The sequence below is a fragment of the Triturus cristatus genome, chromosome 5_2 (assembly GCF_964204655.1).
Source record: "Triturus cristatus chromosome 5_2, aTriCri1.1, whole genome shotgun sequence".
NCBI classification, from domain to species: domain Eukaryota; kingdom Metazoa; phylum Chordata; class Amphibia; order Caudata; family Salamandridae; genus Triturus; species Triturus cristatus.
Window position 1 is genome coordinate 869,013,513 of NC_140588.1, and position 24,737 is coordinate 869,038,249.

General features: G+C 46.9%; 1 protein-coding gene across 8 annotated transcripts in view; it reads left to right on the plus strand.

Moving 5' to 3' along the window:
- FMR1 (fragile X messenger ribonucleoprotein 1) overlaps window positions 1–24,737 on the plus strand; it is a 491,218-nt gene that overhangs the window by 432,090 nt on the left and 34,391 nt on the right. For all 8 annotated transcript variants that reach the window (XM_085607992.1, XM_085607991.1, XM_085607997.1 and 5 more), the window contains one exon: window positions 17,614–17,696. In XM_085607992.1, coding sequence (XP_085464118.1) covers window positions 17,614–17,696 — 83 coding nt within the window. The remainder of the gene's footprint in view (window positions 1–17,613; window positions 17,697–24,737) is intronic.

Sequence of the window (24,737 nt, forward strand, 5' to 3'; positions counted from 1 at the left end):
CCCATCGATAAGTAGGGGGTCGATATTGGGGGAAATTCCTGTGTGCTCACCGTCGGTGTTGAGATCGATGTTGAGAGTGGCCTCGGAGACGCATTGACACTCAACGTCAAAGACTTCACTGTCGTCGAAGCAGCCGTGGTCAACAAGGTGGCCATTAGGACATTCACCGGCAGCTCTGCCCATGTCGAAGCACCTGGCAATGTTGTTAACATCAAGGCATTCACCGACAGCTTTGTCGACACCGAAGCCACACCAGCCATCGAAGCACCCACCGACAACTGGAGATACGCCGTCAAAGGATTTCCGGCAGGTGTCGATGCCAAGACACTCTCCGACTGTGAAGGATGCTCCCAAAGAGGTACGGTTGATGTGGAAGCGCCCAGAGAGCTCAGAGAGAATATCGATAACAAGAGGCCCTTCCCACTCATAAGATGTGCAGATTTTACATCCGATTTAGTGGAGTCAGGGTCCCCATCACCTTCTGTTGACCCACCTGTGAATCTCTCCCCATGTTGTCTGAAAGGTGTGCACAGTGGCGTGATCCTCCCCAGAGTCCTGGTTCACATTTTTTATAGACCTACTCTCCATCCAGGGTCACTCTGCATAAGCCAGCACCAAAACGCACTCCCCCTCTTGCATCCACTCTGGATTCCCCATCCACACTTCCAAAGAGACGTGCACTTTCCCGGCAGTCTCGGCGAAGGTCCAAGACCCCACGGAGGTGCAGATTAACGCCTAGGACCCCGCAGAGGCATAGATCAAGATCTAAATCGCCAAGAACCAAGTCTGCTACCAGATCTCAACAATTTCATCGGTCCAGATCGTTTCATAACAGGTGTAGAACACCTTCCTGGTCCACCACTTCTCGTTCTTCTGGAAGGGACTATTTGGCAGCACTGTCAGACACGCCGCCTGCATGGGTTTCTCCGGTGGGCGACTTGATCACATTCAAGAATGTATTAATTAGAGGCGTATCAAAATTGAACATTGACATTAGAGCATTGCGTACTGCATCGTCCTCACTCATCTTTGAGACTCTGTATCACAGAGTGGCATTGAGACCACTCCCATCTCTGGTCCCAGAACTGCTAAAACCTGCACTGTAACTTTCGTCTTCTCTGCGAGCTGCGCCCTCACGGATCCTTAAAATATATTAGGTTCTAGGCCAGAACCTGCTATTCCTAAAGACTGATCTGCCACCAGATTCAGTAATCAAAGCTGTGGCTCTGAAAGCGCATCCAGTCACTACCTCGTCATCAGTGCCCCCAGACTAGTACAGCAAGCAGATTGACACGAAGGGCAAAAAGATGTGCGGCACGTCTGCTTCTTTCATGAAGATGCCCAGTACCTCTGCAATGCTAAGGCAGTAGAAATGGACACTCTGGGACTCTCTTTCCAGATTCACAGAAAAGCTGCCAAAGAAAGACAGGCAGGACTTTCAAGAAATCTTCTATGAGAGCTGCCTAGTCTCCAACCAGGTCATTAGTGCAGCGATGGATCCATCAAACCTGGCTGCACATGAATCCTCCCACTGATCTGTGCCAGAAGGTCCTCTTGTCTTCGTTTCACAGCCCTAAAACCTGAGGCCCAATATAGGATTCCCAAGCTTCCGTTTACCGGGTGCTCACTGTTTAAATCACATACGGACGATGAAATGGCCAAGATGTAAACTGAGCTGGATATGCTCAAAGCTGTGGGCCTCCAAAAATCAAAAGAATTCCGACGAAGATACAGGCCTTATAATAGGCGTCCCTATCAGCAGGGGGTTCAAATTCCTCACTGGGTTCCACAACAGCAACACCAGACCTGATCATATTATTGTCCCCGCAGATCAGCTTGGGGAAGAGCAAGCCATTGTTAACCAGCATCTTCTTCCAAAACACCAGCCAAACAATGAGCCCTCACTTCCCCCTTCTATGTTACCCACTCTGGTGGGGGAGGAGTATCCCCAAACACCTGGACAAGTGGCGCTCCATCACAAGAGACAAGCGGGTCTTGAATATTGTTCAAAATAGTTACTCACTTTGATTCAAGTCTTCTCCTCTTGCTGTCCCACCTACAAAAACATCAAGTCATCAGTGAGGCTTCCTGCAAACGAAGTCGCTGGTCTGATCCGAAAGAGGATCATAGAGGAGGTCCCACTTTCCCAAAGAGGATGGGAATTTACTCTTGCTACTTCCTGGTGAGGAGGAAAATCCAAACAGAGAATTCAGACCATTCTGAACTTGAGATTACTGAACAAGTTAATATGCAAAGAAACATTCAGGATGCTGGCCTGTGAGAGGCTGGCTTACTATATGGTGTTCACTTAAGTAGAACCCTGCACTAATCTAGACAGGCTTTATGGTGATTTTAGTTGTCTTAGACACCTTGGAAAGCTCTCTAAGTGGAAGCTGTGGAGAGCAGCCTTCAGGCTTAGGAGTGTGAAGCAGCTTGTTTTACCAGTACTTAATCTGATGGTATAGGTTACGTGAAAAAGAACCACACAGTGTAATTATGAAAATAGGTTTTTATTATTAACACTCACTAACACAATGTATTATCTCCTACCCAGAGATAAAACGCAATACACACAATACTTTGTCAATAGAATACATAAATAGCACAGAATACACAGTGGTCCCCCAGGGAGACCAAACCATATACTCAAATAGTGGAATTCGAACCACGACCTATGTCAAGAATGGACCCAGAAACCAGATAGCTGAAATGCATGACACTAGACACATGGCATGGGGAATTTCCGACCAATTACCAGTCTGGACTCAGGTGGTCTTGGGCGGGAAGCGAGAGCGAAGAATTGTGCCCATTAACCGATGGTTCCTTCGTAACCCAATAGTCAGGGATTCCCTAGTACAAACTATCTGCAACTACTTTCCCGAAAATGTAGGCACGGTAACCTCTCCCCAGACCATCTGGGAGGCCTTTAAGACAGTTGTGAGAGGACCGGCACTTTCCTCTATAGCCAGTATTCGGAAAGAAAAACGCAAAATTCTCGAACAGGTGGAGAGGCAGATTCTCCGTCTGGAAGGGACAGGTGGGGAAGAAGTCACGGAAGAAAATCTCCATATCCTGAAACTCAAAAGAGATGAATACAAGAGCATTGCTACTGACCTGGCTAAGGAAATGGGGATGGACAAAGCGGGTAGGATTTACGATCTGGGGGTCAAAGCTGGGAAGCTATTAGCCTTGCTGGACAAGAGAGACTTAGCGAGCCGACTGGTCCAGAAACTAGAGGAGGAGGGTGGGCAAGTAGTGACAGACCCTCAAGCTATTGCAAAGGAGTTTGCAAACTACTTTGAAACGGTTTATCGCTCCAATTCCACCCAATCGGAGGAGGATTCCGCGGAGCTGCTTAGGGATCTGGGTATGCCTACCCTGTCAACCGAAGACAGGGACATGCGGGAAAGCGCCCTCACGGATGACGAATTGGCAAAGGCAACCAGAGACCTCTGATCCGGAAAAGCTATGGGCCCTAACGGCCTACCAATAGAACTGTACAAACTAAAACCAGATGTCATTGCCCCACACCTGAGAGCAATGTTTGACGATAGTCGGAAAAAGGGTCTGCTGCCGAGAGACCAGAGAGAGGCCACACTAGTAACTATTCACAAAGAGGGTAAACCTAAGGACAAATGTTTCTCATACAGACCCTTCTCCCCGCTCAACGCTGAACCCAAGATCTCTGTTGAAACGCTAGCGAATCATCTTATCCAGGTCATCAGTAACTTAGTACACCCCGACCAATCTGGCTTTATGCCACACAGAAATATGGCTTTAAATCTTTGCCGTCTTCACGGGGTGCTAGGTAGACTGAACACAATCCAGGAGTCCACAGTGGTGGTATCCCTAGATGCCACCATGGCATTTGACACGATAGAAAGGTCTTATCAATTTGCTGTGTTAGTTAAGCTGGGGTTTGGGTTCGTCTTTATAGGATGGATCAGACTCCTCTACGCAAAGCCCTTGACACAGATCATGGTCAATATTAAAAAATCTGAGAGCAGAGGCTGGCAATGTGCTCCTTTTGCGGATACCTCCCCGCTTAATGCCGATGATGAGACATTGTAATTGTGCGCCGAATGACTATCCATGACGAAGTCCCCTTTAATCGGACTCCATTTGACTGCAACTTTGAGACTTCTTTGAATTATTTGGGTTGACAACTTTTCATTTATTGTACATTGTGCATATCGGATGTTGGTATATTTTGCATTTGGTTGTTTATTGTAATGTCTTTTGGATTTTCTTTTTTTTTTTTTTTTTTTTTACAATAAACAGATTTTAAAAAAATAATAATAAGAAGAAATCTGAGGGGTTTGGGCTGGGCAGGGGAACTAGACAGGGCTATCCACTGTCCCCCTTCCTTTTTGCTCTTTCACTGGAGCCACTGGCAACCTGGATCCGTTGGAGCCCATCTATTAGAGGGCTCAGGTGGGTGGTGGGTTGGGAGGACCACATTTCCCTATATCTGGATGATATCCTCCTATAATTGGCCTCCCCAAAATTTTCCATCAACGCAGCCCTTAACATTTTTATGAACTTTGGGAGATAATCCGGATATAGGATAAACTGCAGCAAATCCCTACTGTATGTTCTAAAAGGAGACCCCCTGTCTCTGCCCCGCGCTTGCCCTATGCAAACAGTGAAAGAGGGCTTTCGCTACCTGGGTATCACGCAGACCCCAAACGTTGATACGAGCTGAACCTACTCCCCCCACTACAGAAGCTCAAAAGAGATGTAGATACCTGGAAAGGGCTCCCACTATCACTAATAGGACGAGCGGCATTATTCAAAATGATGGTGCTGCTGCGTTTCCTCTACGCATTGCAGAACACCCCAGACGTAGTCCCAAATAAATATTTTGCAGAAATAGAGAGCCTGCAGAGGGATTTACTATGGGAAGGGAGACCCAGAATAGCTTTCCATAAACTAGTCCTGGGGTGGTACGACGGGGGTATTGGATTACCAGCCATCAAAAAGTACTATTGGGCAGCACACTTAACAGCGATTAACCACTGCACGTACCGCACAGATGAGGACCCAGCATATTAACTAGACAAATGGCTGTTCCCTGGGGGAACATACCATAGGGCCCTCTAGTCGCGACCACAGAGATACCCCATGACGGGGCCAACTAAACATTTAGTGTTGGTCTGGCATACAGCTAACAGAAGTCTGGGTAGGGATAAGAAGATCACATAGGCCACCCCGCTATGGGAAACGGAGCAGTGGCACCTTGGGCACTCCGAAGAGGTTCAACAAGAGGGATACAATTGGCATAACAAAAGTTGAAGACCTATGGGATAAGGGAGATGTGGTCACGTTCGCCGCCCTACAACAGAGCTACGACTTAGCTGGCACGGAGTACTACAGTTATCTGCAGGTTAAGCATGCGCTTTTGTCCAATATACCCATGGGCACAACCCTACCAGACTCTTCGCTACTAGAGGACAGATTGCTTGACGGATATATGCCCGACAAAGCGATATCCCTGACATACAAAAAACTGATTAATAATACCCCAAACTCCCTCACATCCCTCAGACAACACTGGGAGAGAGATGGGCTAGAAATAGACGACAAGGAATGGCAGGAAGCAGTAGGGTCCCCAAGAGAGGTGGCAATCTTGTCTAGGCTCTGTCTAGTGCAGTTGAAAATCCTCCATAGAGTATATATCACCGGTCAACCCTAGTTAAAATGGGTAAAGTGGAAGACGGCAACTGTTGACAAAGGTGTGGACTGTTGGACTCCTTCATGCAAATAATATGGGAATGTAAATACATCCAATCTTATTGGGCAAAAATCCTTGATTTCATGAACGAGGTACTGGGGGCTACCTTGCGAATAGAGGCTAAGAGATGCCTACTGAACATATGGGAACCCACCGATCTAAGCGCTAAAGACATAATCTGGGCCACACTGGGGCAGATGGTTGCCAAGCGGAATATAGCACAAATGTGGGGGCGGGTCACAACCCAAGGTAGACTCTTGGAAAAAAGATATGGACTGATGCATGTTTCGTGAAAAAACTGTTTGTGTCACGGGGGTGCCCTAAAAAGTGTTCCTCCATTTGGAGTAAATGGAATGAATATAGAGGCAACATCCGTGTTCCCCCCCATTGTTCCAGAGATAGAAGTCCCAAGTGTTCCGTAGTAATTGTTAATTATCAAAATGTATCTAAGTAACCCGTCATCATGACAAGAATTGATTCAATGTTTCTGTCTTCTTTATTGTAATCTGTGAAGTCGACTCGAATTGTTAATAAAAAAGAATTATATATAAAAAAAAAAGAATGGACCCAGAAGACGTAGAAGAGCCAGGGACCCAAGGAACCACCCAAGGTGAGTATCTAGGAACCCCACGGAGGTCGTGTGCAGAGTGGGAACACAACTGCTTGCTCAATGTTAGTCAATAGGTAAGTCGCGGTAACAATTTTACATAAGAAGAACACTTCCCAGTGGACACCGAAGAAACCCTGTGGAAATTGGAAGGTTGGAGGGGCACCCCTCCTGTGGATACCCCAGGAACCAGGATACCTATACGAGGGAAGCTGGGTGCATAGGTGTGAAGTGACGTCTCGGAAACCGCCGTAGACCACAATGGAGGACTTCTGAAAAGAAGGTGAAAGTGTCAGGTGAAACCCAAATGTGGATGCAAGGTGAGAGGTACCCACAAGCAGAGGGGACTGAGTCTATACCACTCAGGAGTGGCCAGGAGGTACAGAAGACGAATGCCCACCGATGTTGGAGATGCAGGGGAGTTGATGGTGCCCTTGAAGTTGCAGCTGTACGGACCAGGTTACACAGAGGAGGATCAGGAGCCGGTCATGAGCTGTCCCATGTAGGATGTCAAGAGCCGAGGGGGTCAGTGTCTGACAGGGTCACCAACAAGCTTTGGCAACGCAAACAACTAGGGTGAAGAAAAAGGTGCAACATTGGAACCAGCAAGGTGCAAGTGACTCACCACCAGCAGCTAAGTCAGAGCAGGCCCCGAGCAAGCAGGGGAGCCCATTGGAGCCAAAGAAGACCTTTCGAGAGGATCCACGGGCCGAAGGAGTCACAAGAGGACCCCAGAGCAGCTCACCAAAGGGTAAAGGGTCATGGTGCAAAGGATGTGATGCAGGCAAAGATCTTGGCTGCAGGAGATGCGATAGGGTGGAGCTTCTTGGAGCTCGAAGATCTCTGGAGGAGTCGGTCAACAAGCCTTGGCAACGGCAAGTGGACGCGGTGCACAGGGGTACTGTTCCAGCAGTTCCGACGAGGGATACTGGCCTCTGACTCTGTGTGAAGACCGTGCAGGCTTTCAGGGAAATGCAGAACCACCACCTGTGTTGCTGAGCCTTTCGGACTCCGTGGGAGCCCAGGATCAGCAGACCGGTCAGCTGCGTTGCGGTGCCTGCAGATTCAGGGGAGGGACTCCTTCACTCCAAGGGAGATTGCTTCGGGTGCCTAGATGTCCACAGGTCTTGTGGAGAACCTGTAAAGCACAGACTTTGCAGCAGACTTGCAGGATGAAACCAGGAGCAGCAGGAGTCTTCCCAGTTGCAGTCTTGGTTCCCAATGCGAAGTACAGCGAGGTCCAGAGTGTCCAGATGATCGAAGTTGAAGTGGCATGTGATCTGAATCTTGTCCAACAACAAATCTATGGACCCACCCATAGGTAAGCCCTTATGCAGGGCTCGAAAAATCTGAAAAATGGTACTAGTCCTGCAGGACTAGTACCTTGAAAAATCTCCTCGCCCTAACAGTGACCTACTTGACCTCCGTCTCTGAAAGCGGAGCAAAAGTGACAAGATAACAAGATTTAAAGGCATTTTTATTGCTCATTTGCTTTGTGAGCAATAAAAAGCCCTTTAAATCTTGTTATCTTGTCACATTTGCTCCGTTTTCAAAGACGGAGGACAAAAGTTAGTATGTTTTCCTACTCGCCAGAAAGGGCGAGTAGGACCTAAAAATAGCTCGACCTCATAAAATTTACCTCGCAAATGCGAGCGGTCGAGTGGATTTGTCGAGCCCTGTTATGTACCCTAAGGAAAGGGGGCTGGACTGTGGGAAGGATACTCCAATGTCCTATGTCCAGTTTCGCACCAGAGTGGGAGCGAACGTCTCTCTGAACTGGTTTGTACTGGAGTATGCAAGGAGGGCACCAAATGTGCCCTTCAAGCAGTCTGAGTGGCACTGGCAAGTGGTCACACCTCCCTGTGACAGGATGCCTATTGTCCTGCCTTCCTCTGCTCGCGCTTGGTTCAGCAGCAGGAAGGCAGAATCGTGCTCTGGTCGGCAATAGCCATAGTTTGCTGTCCGGGTCTAGAAGACTGGTACAGTGCATGGAATCATACCCCCACACCACTAATACCAAACACAAGAGGGTTAGTTACAGCCAGTTTAGAGATGGCCATCGCGTAATGAAGCATGGCCACTCTATGTATCTTAATGGCTGATGCGCTTACAACCCAGGAGAATGGACTCCAGAGGTCATAGGGGTTCCCTGCTCATGCAGGGGCACCTTCACACTTAAAACCAAGCACCCTACCTTCAGGATTGAAAGGCCTGCCATAGGGGTGACTTATAGGTTGTAAGTGCAGTGACCTCCGATATAAGGAAACTTATATCTGTTGTTAGTGGTGCTAGCACCAGCTTACACAGGCTGCAAGGGCAGACATGTAGTCACAATTTGAGTGGTCTCTCATGGGTGGCATAACACATGCTGCAGCCCATGGGGGACCTCTGGTTTACCTATGCCCTGGGTATCTTAGTACCATATACTAGGGAATCATCAGGGAACAACCAGTAGCCAATCTGGAGTGTACCTAAGTACTCACCATGTCCAATTTAGGGAAGTAGCACAGAGACTAGGTCCTGATTAGCAGGATCCCAGTACGACTAGTCAGTAAAACATAATGACACCAGCAAAAAATGCACCCAACCCCCCTCCCCCAAACGTAAGGAGATGAGACTAACCTTGCCCAGTTGAGTTTTCATTCTTAAAGTGGAAATTTCAGGAGCGTTCATCTGTGTTGGCACAGTTACTCCCAGGCCTATGTTCCATTGAATAGTCCATCTCCTTTAGGGAAATGGACCACCTCAAAAGTTTGGGATTTTCACCCTTCATTTGTTTAAGCCATAAGAGGGGCTATTGGTCTGTCTGAACTATGAAGTGAGTACCAGGCAGGCATGGTCTCGACTCTTCAAGGCCTAGACCACAGCAAAGACCTCCCTCTTTAGCTGAGCAACGTTTCTCCCTAGGGGTGAACCTTCTGCTTATAAAAGCTACTGGTTGGTCCTGGCCCTATACATTCAGTTGTGACAAAGCAGATCCTACCCCTATCTCAGATGCATCTGTCTGGACAATGAAGGTTTTGGAATAGTCAGGACTTTACAGAATGAAAGCAGTGCACATGACCTGCTTCAGGTCATCAAATACCTTCTGACAGCTAACTGTCCACTACCCACTGAACTTTTTTCCTCATTCTCTCGGAGGTGAAATCATTATGGGGAGTCACAATGGACCCATAACCATTAACAAACCTCCTGTAGTATCCAGTCAGGCCCAAGAAAGCTTTGACCTGAGTCTGGATAGTGGGAGCTACCCAGTCTAGCAACCCAGTCTAGAATGGTCTGGATTTTGCTCTCCAGTGGCTGAACTTGGTCTCCACCTACCAGGTGACCCAAGTATACAACCTTGCTCTACCCTATCTGGCACTTGGTGGCCTTGATAATGAGGCCTGACTTTTGCAGGGCCTCCTGAACATTCCTGAGGTGGGCCAGATGATCCTCGCAGGTGGAGCTAAAGACACCAATATCATCTAGATATGCTGCACTATAGGCTTCCGTAGACGTGAGAACTTTGTTCACCAACCTCTGAAATGTGGCAGGTTAATTTTGTGGACCAAAGGGCATCACAATACATTGATAATGCCCACTGGGAGTTGAAAATGCTGTTTTTGGTTTATCATCCTCAGCTAGTCTGAGTTGCCAAAGGCCAGCAGTCAGGCTAAATGTACTCAGAAACTTGGCTAGGGCCAAAGTATCTATGAGCTCATCTGCCCTTGGAATAGGATGGGCATCAGTACTAGCGACTGCATTGAGGCCTCTGTAGTCCAAACAAAACCTCATCTATCTTTATCCATCCTTTGTATGAGGTTTTGGTACCAGGACTACTGAACTTGCCCAGGGGCTATCTGAAGGCTCAATGACCCCCAATTCCAGCATCTTTTGGATCTCTGTCGTGATTCAGTCTCTGACATGGTCCGGCTGTCTGTATATTTTGTTCTTCACTGACAGACTGTCACCTGTGTCCACGTCATGGCTACACCAGGTGGTTTGACTGGGTGTCAGAGAAAACATCTGTTTGTACTGATTGAGGACCTTCCTGCAATCAGCTTGCTGCTGGTCAATGAGGATGCCTGCCAAGGATACTCCATTACCTGACCAATCACAGGGTTCTGAGAGAGGAGATCAGGGAGAAGGTCTCTCTCTTCCTCCTGTTCCTCTTCTGTCGCCATGTGCAAGCTCATGTCAGCTCTGTCCACAAAAGGTTTTAGGCGGTTCACATAAATTACTCTGTGGGGACTTCTGGGAGTGCCTACGTCCAAGTAGGTGACCTCACCTTTCTTTTCAAGGATGGTGTGAGGGCCACTCTACTTCTCTTGGAGAGCTGCTGGGGCCATAGGCCCCAACATCCTCACTTTCTGGCCTGGCTGGTAAACAAGCAGGACAGCCTTTTGGTCATGCCAGGCCTTCTGAAGCTCCTGGCTGGCCTCTAGGTTTTTACTCGCCTTCTTCATGTACTCAGCCATACGTGAACGCAGGCCAAGGTCAAAGTCCACTATATCCTGTTTAGAAGGTTTGAGAGATTGCTCCCTGTACGGGACACAATGGGCCCCTAACTGGATGTCCAAATAGAAGTTCAAATGTTCTGTAGCAACCTCCTTGTGAGGAACCTCTCTGTAGGCAAAGAGAAGGCAGGGAAGTAAGACACCCCATTTTCACCTGAGCTTTTCTGGGAGTACCATGATCATACCATGGAGGGTCTTTTTGAACCTTTTGACATGCCCATTGCACTATGGATGGTAGTGTGTGTGGTAAACGTATAGTTTACTCCACACTCTTTCCACATTGCAGTTATGTAGCTAGACATGAATTTAGTACCTCTGTCTGTTAAGACCTCCTTAGGGAACCCCACCCTGGAAAAGATTCCCAGGAGGGTTCTGGCCTCTACAGGAGCTGTAGTGGTCCTAAGGGGAATTGCTTCTGGATTACTAGTGGCATGGTCCATCACCACCAGGGTTTAACTGTGTCCAGATGCAGTTGGTGGGCTCAAGGGACCAACAATGTCGATCCTTGTCCTCTCAAAGGGTACCCCAACCACTGGAAGTGGAATTAAGGGGGCCTGTGTAGTGCCACCCGATTTACCACTGGCTTGGTGAGTGACACAGGAGAGTCAAAACTCCTTGGTGTATTCTGACATGTCGGGCCAGTCAAAATGAGGGACAATTCTGTCCCAAGTCTTTCTTGCCCAAGGTGTCCTGCAAGGGCAATATCATGTGCCAGAGAGAGAAGAAAACCTCTGAACTTCTGGGGTGTTACCAACATCCTGGTAGCACCAGACATGGGGTCTCTACCTTCAGAATACAGAAGCCTATTTTCCCAATAGTTCCTGATGGATCCACTTCCCTGCTTCCCTAGCAGTTACTTGATGTCTGAGCTGTTCAAGATAGAGGCAGGATTGCTGCTCCAAATTCAAGTCTGTGCTGGAAGGGCCCCCTGCCTCCAATAACTTTGCCTGATCAGGCCCAAGTTCCTCTGCGACAGTTCCTTCACAGGAAATGAGATCATCTCCCTCAGGAGACTGATCTTCATTGAGAGTTTGGGAGGAGACAATTCTTTATCCCTCCTGCTCTTTCTCTTATGAGCAGTCTGGTCCTTTTTTCCAGGATCCAGTTCTCCCTCAGTGCTAAGCTGTTTGGCCTGAGCCCTAGTTACAGCAAACACACTGGTAGAGATGGTCACCATCTCTGCATGAGTCCTGAGCTCTACTTGAGACCAGGCTGAAGTCTCTATATCATTGCCCAACAGACAATCTACAGGTAGGTCTGGAGACACCACATCTTTCTTAGGTCCGGTTATCCCTCCCCAGCTGAGATTCTCAACTGCCAAGGAATGATCAGGGGACACATGTTTCTTTGTCACCATATCCTGGGCTGAAAGATCGGAATCATAGCCCGAATACCACCTACACATACCATCAAATAACATTCGGCGCACAGACTCTCAGCTCAAATCTTCCAATGCCGAAATCCACTAATAAAGAGAAAGATACTCTTTTCAAGAAGCTTCCATCTGAAGACACAGTGTTGGATTCAAAACAAAAGAGACTTAGTATTGACCCCCAAACTAGACACCTTCTGGCCACTCTTCATAAAAAACAGAAGCTGGATCTCTCAGAGGATTCTCCTGTACCTCTGAAGAAAAAAGAAATGGTTATTAACTCTTCTCCTCCCTACATACCTCCCTCTCCTCCTCTTAATCCCAATTTACTGATTACACCATCAAATTCACCACCACCTCCACTTTCACCTGACCCACAGGATGAAGATTATGGGGATGGGGATGAGGTTGAAGATCAGGTCATACCACAGGACACTGATCCCTGGGAAGATTATAATAAGGATCCAGATCAAAATAATGACCCTGGCCTGTATCCCTCCAGACCCTCCCCACCTTATGACAACATTGGCTTTGCCCAGCTTATCAGTAGGGCTGCTCAGTATCACAGGGTAGAGCTACATACAGACCCTGTAGAAGAGGATTTTCTGTGGAGACATTTACCCGATACTTTGCCAATGCTCAAGGGGTTGTTGAAACACACAGACGAGGTATTCAAACACCCAGTTAGAGCCAGAATACTCACACCTAGAGTGGATACAAAATACAAGCCCGCTCCTACAGACCCTGCATATATAAAAGGCCCGTTGCCCTTCGACTCTCTTGTTGTGTCTAACACATGCAAGAGAGCTAACTCTCAAACTACAGGCGACGCCCCTCCTCCTGATAAGGAGTCGAAACTCATTGATGCCTCAAACAAACGAGTGGCTTCGCAGGCTGCTAACCATTGGCGTATTGTCAATGCTCAGGCCCTGTTAGCACGCTACGATAGGGCTCACTATGATGAGTTGGAAAAACTCATGCAATACTTGCCTGATGAGTATAAAACCAAAGCTAATGACCTCATTCAGGAAGGTAAGCTTATCACCAACACTTCCATAAAATGTGCACAAGATGCAGCAGACACAGCATCTCGTGCCATCAACACCAGCATACTGCTGCACAGGCACGCTTGGCTTTGAATCTCTGGATTCAAGCAGGAGGTTCAATCCTCCATACTTATTCAGCCCTTTGATAAGGAACATCTTTTCGGGCCAACAGACGATACTTCACTAGAAAAAATGAAGAACGACACCGAAACTGCTAAGTCCATGGGGGCCTTACAATTGCCTTCTAACAGGGGTTCCTTTCGCCGCTCCTTTTACAGAGTTGGCTAAAAAACAGTGTCATCAGAGAATCCCTCCTCCTCTTATAAGAATAACAACCAATCTACCTCCTCCAGAGGTCATTTTCGAGGAGGCTACAGAGGAAATAATAATAAGGGAAGAGGCAGAGGTAACTCCACCCGCACATCCCCTGGCAATAAACAGTGACTTCCCAACGCTACCCCCGATCATCCCACACCTGTCGCGGGATGTCTCTCACAGTTCCTACCTGTCTGGAGCTCAATCACCTCAGACAAGTGGGTAATATGAATTATCCAGTATGGTTATTGCCTGAAACTTACCTGCACTCCCCCAGCTATCCTTCCAAGAGAACGTGCAATGTCATCAGAATATCTCATCCTTTTAAAACAAGAGGTTCTCTCTCTGCGATAGAACCAGTCCCATTGTCACAAGGGACAGGAGTGTACTCCCTATACTTTTTGATTCCAAAAAAGGACGGCTCTCAGGCCCATGCTGGACCTCAGACAGCTAAACCTCTATATTCAGTCAGACCACTTCCTCATGGTCACCCTACAACAGGTGCTCCCATTGCTTCATCAAGGCGACTTTCTTTCCACTCTGGATTTAAAGGATGCCTATTTCCATATTCCCATTCACCCAGCGCACAGAAAATATCTCAGGTTTGTGGTGGATGGACAACCTTACCAATTCAAAGTTCTTACATTCTGGATTACTACAGCATCCAGAGTCTTCAATAAGTGTCTAGCAGTAGTCGCCGCTCATTTGAGAAGACAACACATTCACGTCTTCCCTTACTTAGGCGACTGGCTAATAAAAGCCAAGTCACAACACAGCTGCATACACCACACTCACAAAACAGTTCAGCTACTTCACGACTTGGGATTCACTGTGAACCTCACCTAGTCTCATCTCCAACCCTCCAACGCGCAAGTGTACCTAGGAGCCACAATAGACACTTGCAAAGCTCTAGCATACCCCAATACAGACAGGATACACAACATGCAAACCCTGGTATCACAACTTCATCCTCAACACTCATTACCAGCTTGAGTGTTCATGCAATTAATCAGAATGAGGCTTCTTGCATTCTAATCGTTCCCTAAGCAAGACTCCAAATGCATCCCCTACAGGAATGTTTAGGACGTCAGTGGAACCAGGCTAAAGTTCAGTTAACCGATCTGGTGTTGGTAGACGGCCTCATCTATCGCTCTCTGCAGTGGTGGAATTCACAAAACCTTTCCAAAGGGCGGCCATTTGTCGACCCGGTTCCACAGATAGTGCTAACAGCAGACACATCGCTCACTGGTTGGGGAGCTCATCTTAAAAAACATACGATTCAGGGCCTGTGGACACTACAACAAAAACAACTCCACATAAACCAACTGGAGCTGCTAGCAATTTTTCTGGCATTGAATGCTTTTCAACAACATCTAGTAGGCAACGCTGTCCTAGTCCGTACAGACAGTATGACAGCAATTTACTACATACAATAACAGGGGACGCACACTCTCTACAGCTTTCACACCTAGCTCAAAGCATATGGCGATGGGCCATACCTCAAAAGATATGTCTTCTTGCAGAACATCTCCCAGGAGTAAACAATCAGATTGCAGATCTGCTCAGTTGTCAAAGACAACAGATCCACAAATGGAAACTACATCCTCAAGTACTCCTCCCATTCTTTCACATGTGGGGCTACCCAGAAATAGATCTGTTCGCCACACACCTCAACGCAAAATGCGCAAACTTAGCGTCCTGGTATCCACACCCATTGTCCAAAGGCAATGCGCTATTGATGAATTGGTCAGGGATATTTGCTTATGCTTTTCCACCTCTCCCGCTAATTCCATTAGTAGTTTGGAAGCTCAAGCAACATTCCCTCACAATGATCCTGGTTATTTCCACTTGGGCTCGACAACCATGGTTCACAACCGTGTTGGAACTATCAGTAGTTCCTCTACAAAAGTTACACCTCTCCCCCAAGCTTCTCACTCAGAATCATGGATATATAAGACATCCAGATCCCAGTCAACTCAACCTTGCGATCTGGCACCTGAAATCATAGAGTTTGGCTATCTTAATCTCCCACCAGACTGCCTGAACGTCATTAAAGAGACTAGACTCCCTACCACAATAGCATGCTATGCAGCAAAATGGAAACGATTTGTAATTTATTGTAGTAAAAATCAAATCAATCCACTAGATGCTTCAACTCAAAACATCATTTGCTATTTGTTACACCTACAACATGCTAACCTAGCATATACATCTATACGATTACATCTTGCCGCAATAGCGACTTACCTACAAAACAGACAACACTTATCTTTGTTTCATGTAACCGCTATCAAAGCCTTTATAGAAGGGTTCAAAAGAATCATTCCTCCTAGACTTCCACCTTCTCCCGTGTGGAATCTTAATATAGTCCTTCCAAGATTCATGGGCCCACCATTTGAGCATTTGCTCAGATGCGAACTAGAGTTTCTGGCTTGAAAGGTAGCCTTCCTTATAGCCATCGCATCTCTTAGAAGAGTTGGTGAGCTCCAGGAACTAATCATACAAGAACCGAACCATTTTTACAGATTCACCAAAATAAAGTGGTTCTTAGAACTAACCCAAAGTTTTTACCCTAAGTCGTTTCTGCTTTTCATCTCAACCAGTCTGTTGAGTTACCTGTGTTTTTTCCTCTACCAGCATCAGTAGCAAAACGTGCTCTTCACACATTAGATGTGAAAAGAGCTATACTTTATTACATTGAAATAACCGAATCTTTTGGGAAAACTAAACAACTCTTTGTTGCCTTTTCCCCACCACATAAAGGCAATCCCAATTCAAAAGCAGGTATTGCATGGTGGATAGTTAAGTGCATCCAAATATGCTACCTTAAAGCTAAATGCACCTTAACAATTCCCCCTAGAGCGCACTCTACACACACACCAGGGGCTACTATGGCATTCTAGGGAGCATACCCTTAGATGACATATGCAAAGCTGCAACATGGTCTACACCACACACATTCACAAAGCACTATTGTGTAGATGTGTTAGAAAAACTATAAGCTAGTGTGGGCCAGGCAGTTTTAAGACCACTATTTCAAACCACTGCATCAGATACAGGTTAGCCACCGCTTGGAAGATAACTGCAGTATAGTCTATGCTAAAGCATATGATCTACAGCTCCTATGCCTCGAACGGAAAATGCTACTTACCCAGTGCGCATCTGTTGTTGGCATATCGAGCTGTAGATTCATATGCACCCACCCGCTTCCCCGGGTACCTTTATCTGTTGCAGTATTATCTTACTTAGATACAGTATACATGGACATCTCTTTCTACTCTTACTAACTCTATCATCACCCTTAAGGCAAAGCAATCTAGGGATGGAGTTGATGCCCATGCACACTTTCACCAAAAGGAGGAGTCACCTATCTTGTGACTACAAAGACTTCTTCAAACAAAAACAAAGTGCAAACATCCAGGCCCAACACCAGATGGCAATCTGTGCTAAAGCATATGAATCTACAGCTCTATATGCCAAGAACAGAGGCATACTGGGTAAGTAGCATTTTCCTTTCTGTGTGTCAGAGGAAGGGAGTGAAGTTCCGAGAATATGTACAGGTTGCTCAGCAAAGTTTGTTGTCTAGTTCCAGTCGCCCCCTTTATTGTTCATCATCATTTTCAAACCTAATTTCACTTTTCTATATAGGATTGCTATAACCATAGACTGATAGAAAAACTGAAAAAGGGAGAAAATCTAAAGAAGGGTGACTGAAAAGTATGTAAATATAGCTAGCACAACAAAAGAAGCGTGTATGTGTTGGTGTCAAGTTTCTTAACCATTTCACTCCTGTGATGGCGCTTCCAGTTTTTTCTAGCGATACTTGCACTGTACTGGCCTTTAACATCAGAGGAAGGATGGAGGAATGAAGATCTCAAAGTTGCTACAGTTAATAATGGAAATGTTACAAAAAATACTTTGTGTACAGTGATTTTTGTAAAATGACAACTGTTTCATGACAATTGCACTGATATAAATTTGGACTTACATTGTAGCTCTAGTTGAAAACACCTTGCATTAACGATAATTTTATTTTTTAGTGAATGATGAACAGTCACGAACAGATAACCGTCAACGTAACTCAAGAGATGCTAAAACGAGAACAGCAGATTCATCACTCCAGGTAAACTTGTGTGTGTGTGTGTGTGTGTGTGTGTGATACTTTTAATTAAACTTCAACGTCCTATTTATTCATTAAAAAAGTATAAAAACAGGAGAAGTTAGAACAGTTGTTAAGATGAGTTGTAAGAATATCAACAAATAGATTTTCACCAAGAATATACATCTTGTTGCATAATTAGTCAGATCTATTCTGTAGTAAATAATAGGGACTTCTAAAACAATGGTAAAAGAACAAACATTATATAATTCAATTGAAACAATGTTTTATACTGAGGAATTTATATATAAGGATGTAGATTGATACTTGAGAACATAGGGTGTCAGAAAATACATGGAATCATATTGGTGTTTCTTCCATTATAATGTTAATCATTTAATTTCTTGGCTGTGCAAATTTTATATTGATGTATACATTTGAATAAGCATCACTTTACCTACTGGAAACATTAAGCTGCTTCCAAATGTTTTTTTTATTTTTATTTGAAAAACGTTAAAAAAACTCAGTTGATTAGCATTCAACAAATGTGTTTGCATTTGATTAAATTAGCTGAATTCAAAACTTACTGATTTTGCATTTGGAGCAAAAAGAAACATTGTAGACTCACTAGTATATTAAACAAATTAATGGGAACATTAGAAGAGGCATAAGTAGCAGTATTATCAGTTGTTTATGTGCACTGGAGGTAGCATTCATTACAGATTTTTCATGATGTAGTAAGAGTAAGAGCAATACTTGAATCAGTGGTGTAATTTTAGAACTGATTGCATGACTAATAGTTGGGGCAGTAGTATTTATGTCAGCCAACCCAGTACCAGCCATACACATGAGGTACCATTTTTATGAGAAGTATGGAAACAGTAGGTTGTAGGAACTTTGTAGATCCCTGCAGATTCTGCAACTTTCCTTCCCAGAAACATGAGGAAAATGGGTGATTTTAGCCACATTTTAGGTTTGCAGTGTATTGTGTGTAAGAAATAGTACTGGGGTCCACACAAGTGAAGTCACACTAGACCCTCCTTGATGCCTAGTCTTCAAAAGTGTTAGAGGTTGTTATTCTGATGGATACTTCTAACTGCAGATTCCTCACATTTAGAGTTCCTCGGGTGCCAGAGTGGATCTAGGAGATATAAAAAGCACTGCTCCCTCATGCCAGTAGGTGGCACTGTGTTGCTCAGCATTGACTTTGTTCTGCCCCAGAAGTGACGATATAAGCGCCACCAAAGCTTGGGTGACCAACCGTATGTAAATTTCACGGACCGTCCTTCATTTTGGTGTCATGTCCATTGTCCGTAATCATTCCTTTTACGGACGCCTTTTGTCCGTAATTTTGGAGATTAATTACAGCCAGCTGTGCTGTTACCCTGCCAGAAGCCCCAAGAGATTGAAAGTTCTCAGGGGCCAGCTCACACTTTTCTGTTGAACTCCAGAGGCTGCAGCAGCCACTCACTGAGCGCGCACAGACTGTAGATACGCCCTTTGTCATTCTGACTGAGGCTGACTATCCCCTTTCGAATGACAATGCGCCATCTGCCTTTAGCATATCATGTGCAAGTGAGTGCCTTGGAGGCCAGTGACTCAGTTGGAGCCAGTAGATCGTAGTTAGTGATTACAGAGGAGTTTCCCCCCCCCCCCCACAGAGTACCTTGTGTAATTTGCCAGTGTTGTTCACTGAGAGTGACATGCCAGGAGCAGTGACGGGACAGAACAGGTGATGGGACAGGAGAGGGTGACGGGACAGGAGAGGGTGACGGGACAGAAGAGGGTGATGGGGCAGGAGAGGGTGACGGGGCAGGAGAGGGTGACGGGGCAGGAGAGGGTGACGGGGCAGGAGAGGGTGACGGGGCAGGAGAGGGTGACGGGGCAGGAGAGGGTGACGGGGCAGGAGAGGGTGACGGGGCAGGAGAGGGTGACGGGGCAGGAGAGGGTGACGGGGCAGGAGAGGGAGACTGGGCAGGAGAGGGAGACTGGGCAAGAGAGGGAGACTGGGCAGGAGAGGGAGACTGGGCAGGAGAGGGAGACTGGGCAGGAGAGGGAGACTGGGCAGGAGAGGGTGACGGGGCAGGAGAGGGTGACGGGGCAGGAGAGGGTGACGGGGCAGGAGAGGGTGACGGGGCAGGAGAGGGTGACGGGGCAGGAGAGGGTGACGGGGCAGGAGAGGTGACGGGGCAGGAGAAGTGACGGGTCAGGAGTGCTGACTGGGCAGGAGCCCTGAACGGTGAGGAGGCAGGAGCGTGACAGGGCAGGAGAAGTGACCGGGCAAGAGAAGTGATGTGGCAGGTGCTATGATTAGGCATGAGCAGGAGCAGTGAATGGGTAGAAGCATTGACGAGGCAGGGGAAATGACAGGGAAGAAGCGGTGACAGGGCAGGAGAAAGTGACCGGGCAGGAAAAGTGACTGGTACTTATTTTCTTTGCCTATTTATTGATATAATATTGCATGACATCCACTGATGTGTCTGTAAAGCATACCTATTGTCCCCAATTTTTGACCTCCTGTCCTGAATTTTTGTCCTGTATTTTGACCCTTTGTCCTGAATTTTTATACTCACCGTCCTGACTTTGCACCCATGCCAGTTGGCCACCACAACCAAAGCACTTCAGTTTCTTTCTTTACTTGCCTTTGTACGAGAATCTGGCTCTTGCTCCGACTTTTTCCTCATCAGTTGGATAAAAGACTGGAAACACTGCATTGCACACCTAACTCCGCCATACCTCTGATGAAGAAAGAATATTTCGAAACGCGTAAGGTGACGGATCGGCTGTTTATCTCGACAGGAGGACCCTGCCTGTACCATTAAAAAACTTTTGTGTTTAACTTTGGTCCGAGTGCTTCCGAAGAATAGGACACCTTTGAGCAGATATATATATATATATATATATATATATATATATATCTATCTTGGCTTGCGACGCAGCGCATGCTCTGCACATTCCACAAACACCACTGCACTACCCTAAACACTAAAACAATACCCCAGCATGACCCCCTACACTACCCAAACACTACTGTACTACCCTACACCCTAAAACACTACCCCAGCACGGCCCCTACACTACCCAAAAATCACTGCACTACCCTAAACCCTAAAACACTACCCCCAGCACGACGATCTCCTACATTACCCTAACACCACTGCACTACCCTAAAACACTACCCCCAGCATGACCCCCTACACTACACAAAACACCACTGCACTACCGTAAACTCTAAAACACTACCACCAGCACGACCCTCTACACTACACAAAACACCACTGCACTACTCTAAACCCTAAAACACTACCACCAGCACAACCCCCTACACTACGCAAACACCACTGTGCTACCCTAAACACTAAAACACTACCCCCAGCACGACACCCTACACTAACCATACACCACTTCGCTACCCTAAACCCTAAAACACTACACCAGCACAACCCCCAACACTACCCAAACACCACTGCACCACCCTAAACAATAAATCTACCCCCAGCATGACCCCCTACACTACCCAAACACCACTGAACTATCCTAAACCCTAAAACACGATCACCTATACTACACAAACACCACTGCACTACCCTAAACCCTAAAACACTACCCCCAGCACGACCCCTTCACTACGCAAACACCACTGCACTACCCTAAACCCTAAAACACTACCCCCTACACTACACAGACACCACTGCACTACCCTAAACCCTAAAACACTACCCTCAGCATGACCCCCTACACTACACAAACACCACCGCACTACCCTAAACTGTAAAACACTAACCCCAGCACGAACCCCCAACCACTACCAAAACACCACTGCACTACCCTAAGCACGACCCCCTACCCTACACTACCCAAACACCACTGCACTACCCTAAACCCTAAAACACTACCCCCAGCACGACACCCTATACTACCCAAACACAAGTGGGCTACCCTAAACCCTAAAACACTGCCCCCAGCACAACACCCTACACTACCCAAACATGACTGCAGTACCCTAAAACACTACCCCCACCATGACACCCTACACTACCCAATCATCACTGCTGTGCCCTAAACCCTAAAAAACTACCCCCAGCACGACCTCCTACACTACCCAAACACCACTGTGCTACTCAACCCTAAAACACTATACCCAGCATGACCCCACACACTACAGAAAAACCACTGCGCTACCCTAAACCCTAAAACACAACCCCAGCACGACCCCCTATACTACCCAAACACCACTGCGCTACACTAAACCCTAAAACACTACCCCAGCATGACCCCCTATACTACCCAAACACCACTGCACTACCCTAAAACACTACCCCAGCACGATCCCCTACATTACCCAAACACCACTGCACTTCCCTAAACCCTAAAACACGACCCCCTACACTCCACCAACACCTCTGCCCTTAACCATAAAACACTACCCCCAGCATGACCCCCTACACTACACAAACACCACTGCACTACCCTAAACCCTAAAACACTACCCTCAGCACGACGCCCTACACTACACAAACACCACTGCACTACCCTCAACCCTAAAACACTACCCACAGCACAAACCCCAAAATACTACCCAAATACCACTGCACTACCCTAAACCCTAAATCTACCCCCAGCACGACCCCCTACACTAATCAAACACCATTGCACTACCCTAAATTTACCCCCAGCACGACCCCTTCCACTAACCAAACACCACTGCACTACCCTAAACCCTAAAACACTACCCCCAGCACGACCCCCTACACCACTGCACTACCCTAAACCCTAAAACACTACCCCAGCACGACGCCCTACACTACACAAACACCACTTCACTACCCTCAACCCTAAAACACTACCCCAGCACGAAACCCCAAACACTACCCAAATGCCACTGCACTACCCTAAACCCTAAATGTACCCCCAGCACGACCCCCTACACTACCCAAACACCACTACACTACCCTAAACCCTACATTTACCCCCAATACGGCCCCTTACACCACGGGTACTCATAGTACGGCCCGCTGGCCGCCTGCGGCCCCGCAAGCCTTCCTTGGCGGCCTGCGGACCTTTCAGACATCTTAACTGTGTTTTAAAAACAAAATAATTAATGAGTGTTCCCAAACACTGCCAGTTGCACCAGCGTGACTCTGACTCTGCTCTGTGGGCGCCGGGCGGTTCCAGGGATAGTCAGAGTAGAGCTGCGGGGCCTAAGAAGAGGTGAAATACAACAAGGCCTCATTAACATGCAAATGGTCTTTTAAAGACCTGTGAAGTGCTCGGTGCGGCTGTTTTTGTGCCCGGGAAGCTGTCTCAGCCCCGGCTGACACACACGCAGGGTGAGATGACAGAGGGTGACAGACGGAGGGAGGGAGGGACGGAGAGGGAGACAGAGGGAGACGGAGGGAGAGGGTGACAGAGGGAGAGAGTGACAGAGGGAGGGAGACAGAGGGAGTGGGAGACCGAGGGTGGGAGACCGAGGGTGGGAGACCGAGGGTGGGAGACCGACAGAGGGATGGTGACAGACAGAGGGAGGGAGACAGAGGGAGACCGAGGGAGGGAGACAGACAAAGGGAGACCGAGGGAGGGAGACTGACAGAGGGAGACCGAGGGAGGGAGACAGACAGAGTGAGACCGAGGGAGGGAGACAGACAGAGGGAGACAAACAGAGGGAGACAGACAGAGGGAGACAGACAGAGGGAGACAGACAGAGGGAGACAGACTGAGGGAGACAGACTGAGGGAGACAGACTGAGGGAGACAGACTGAGGGAGACTGAGGGAGTGAGAGAGAGAGGGAGACAGACAGAGGGAGACAGATAGAGGGAGAGAGATAGAGGGAGACAGATAGAGGGAGAGAGACAGAGGGAGACAGATAGAGGGAGAGAGACAGAGGGAGACAGAGACTGAGTGAGAGGGAGACAGAGACTGAGTGAGAGGGAGACAGAGACTGAGTGAGAGGGAGACAGAGACTAAGTGAGAGGGAGACAGACAGTGAGAGGGAGACAGACAGTGAGAGGGAGACAGACAGTGAGAGGGAGACAGACAGTGAGAGGGAGACAGAGTGAGAGGGAGACAGAGTGAGACAGTCAGAGTGAGGCAGACCGAGGGAGGGAGACCGAGACTGAGTGAGAGGGAGACAGAGACTGAGTTTCAGACATGTTATAGTTAGGAATTAGCATTTAAAAAACCTTAGAAGTTCACTGAAAAAACATAGGTTTTAGGGGTGTTACAGTTAGCTGGACATTTCACTTGTACAAAACCATTGAAATTCCTCCGTTATAGTTAGTTCAGCTAACTATAAATCGCGCGCCCGCAATCCACTGCTGATGATGTCACATATTACATCATTCATGACATGGTCAGTGACGTCACTGATGACGTCGCTGATGACATCTCAAATGACATCACTGATGACATCATCTAGTAGATGTAATATGTGACGTCATCAGCAGTGGATTGCGGGCGCGCGAGTTATAGTTAGCTGAGCTAACTATAACGGAGGAATTTCAATGGTTTTGTACAAGTGAAATGTCCAGCTAACTATAACACCCCTAAAACCTATGGGTTTTTTTTTGTGAATTTCAAAGGGTTTTAAAATGCTAATTCCTAACTATAACATGTCTGAAACCTGTTTTTTTCAGTGAATTTCAAAGGTTTTTAAAATGCTAATTCCGAACTATAACATGTCTGAAACCTATGTTTTTTTTACTGAATATATATGTATATATATGTATATGTGTATGTGTGTGTATATGTGTGTATGTGTTTGTGTGTGTGTGTGTGTGTGTATGTATACATATATACACATCAGATGATTAACTTGGATGTGCACTCAGACTCACTCGCACATCACAAAGTCAATACTCAAAGAAAACACCTCAGATGATTATAGCCACTGGAAACTGAAGATGCACACAAACTGCCACACATCACAATGGCACAAATCAAAAATCAAACACTTCACCTGGCGCAATCTTCATCCTGGCCTACTCTATACTGGGGGTTTTTACAGCCGGGGTAAAGAGACTCACCATCCAAGGTTTTGCTATACCGAAGTAGATACGTCCATCCCC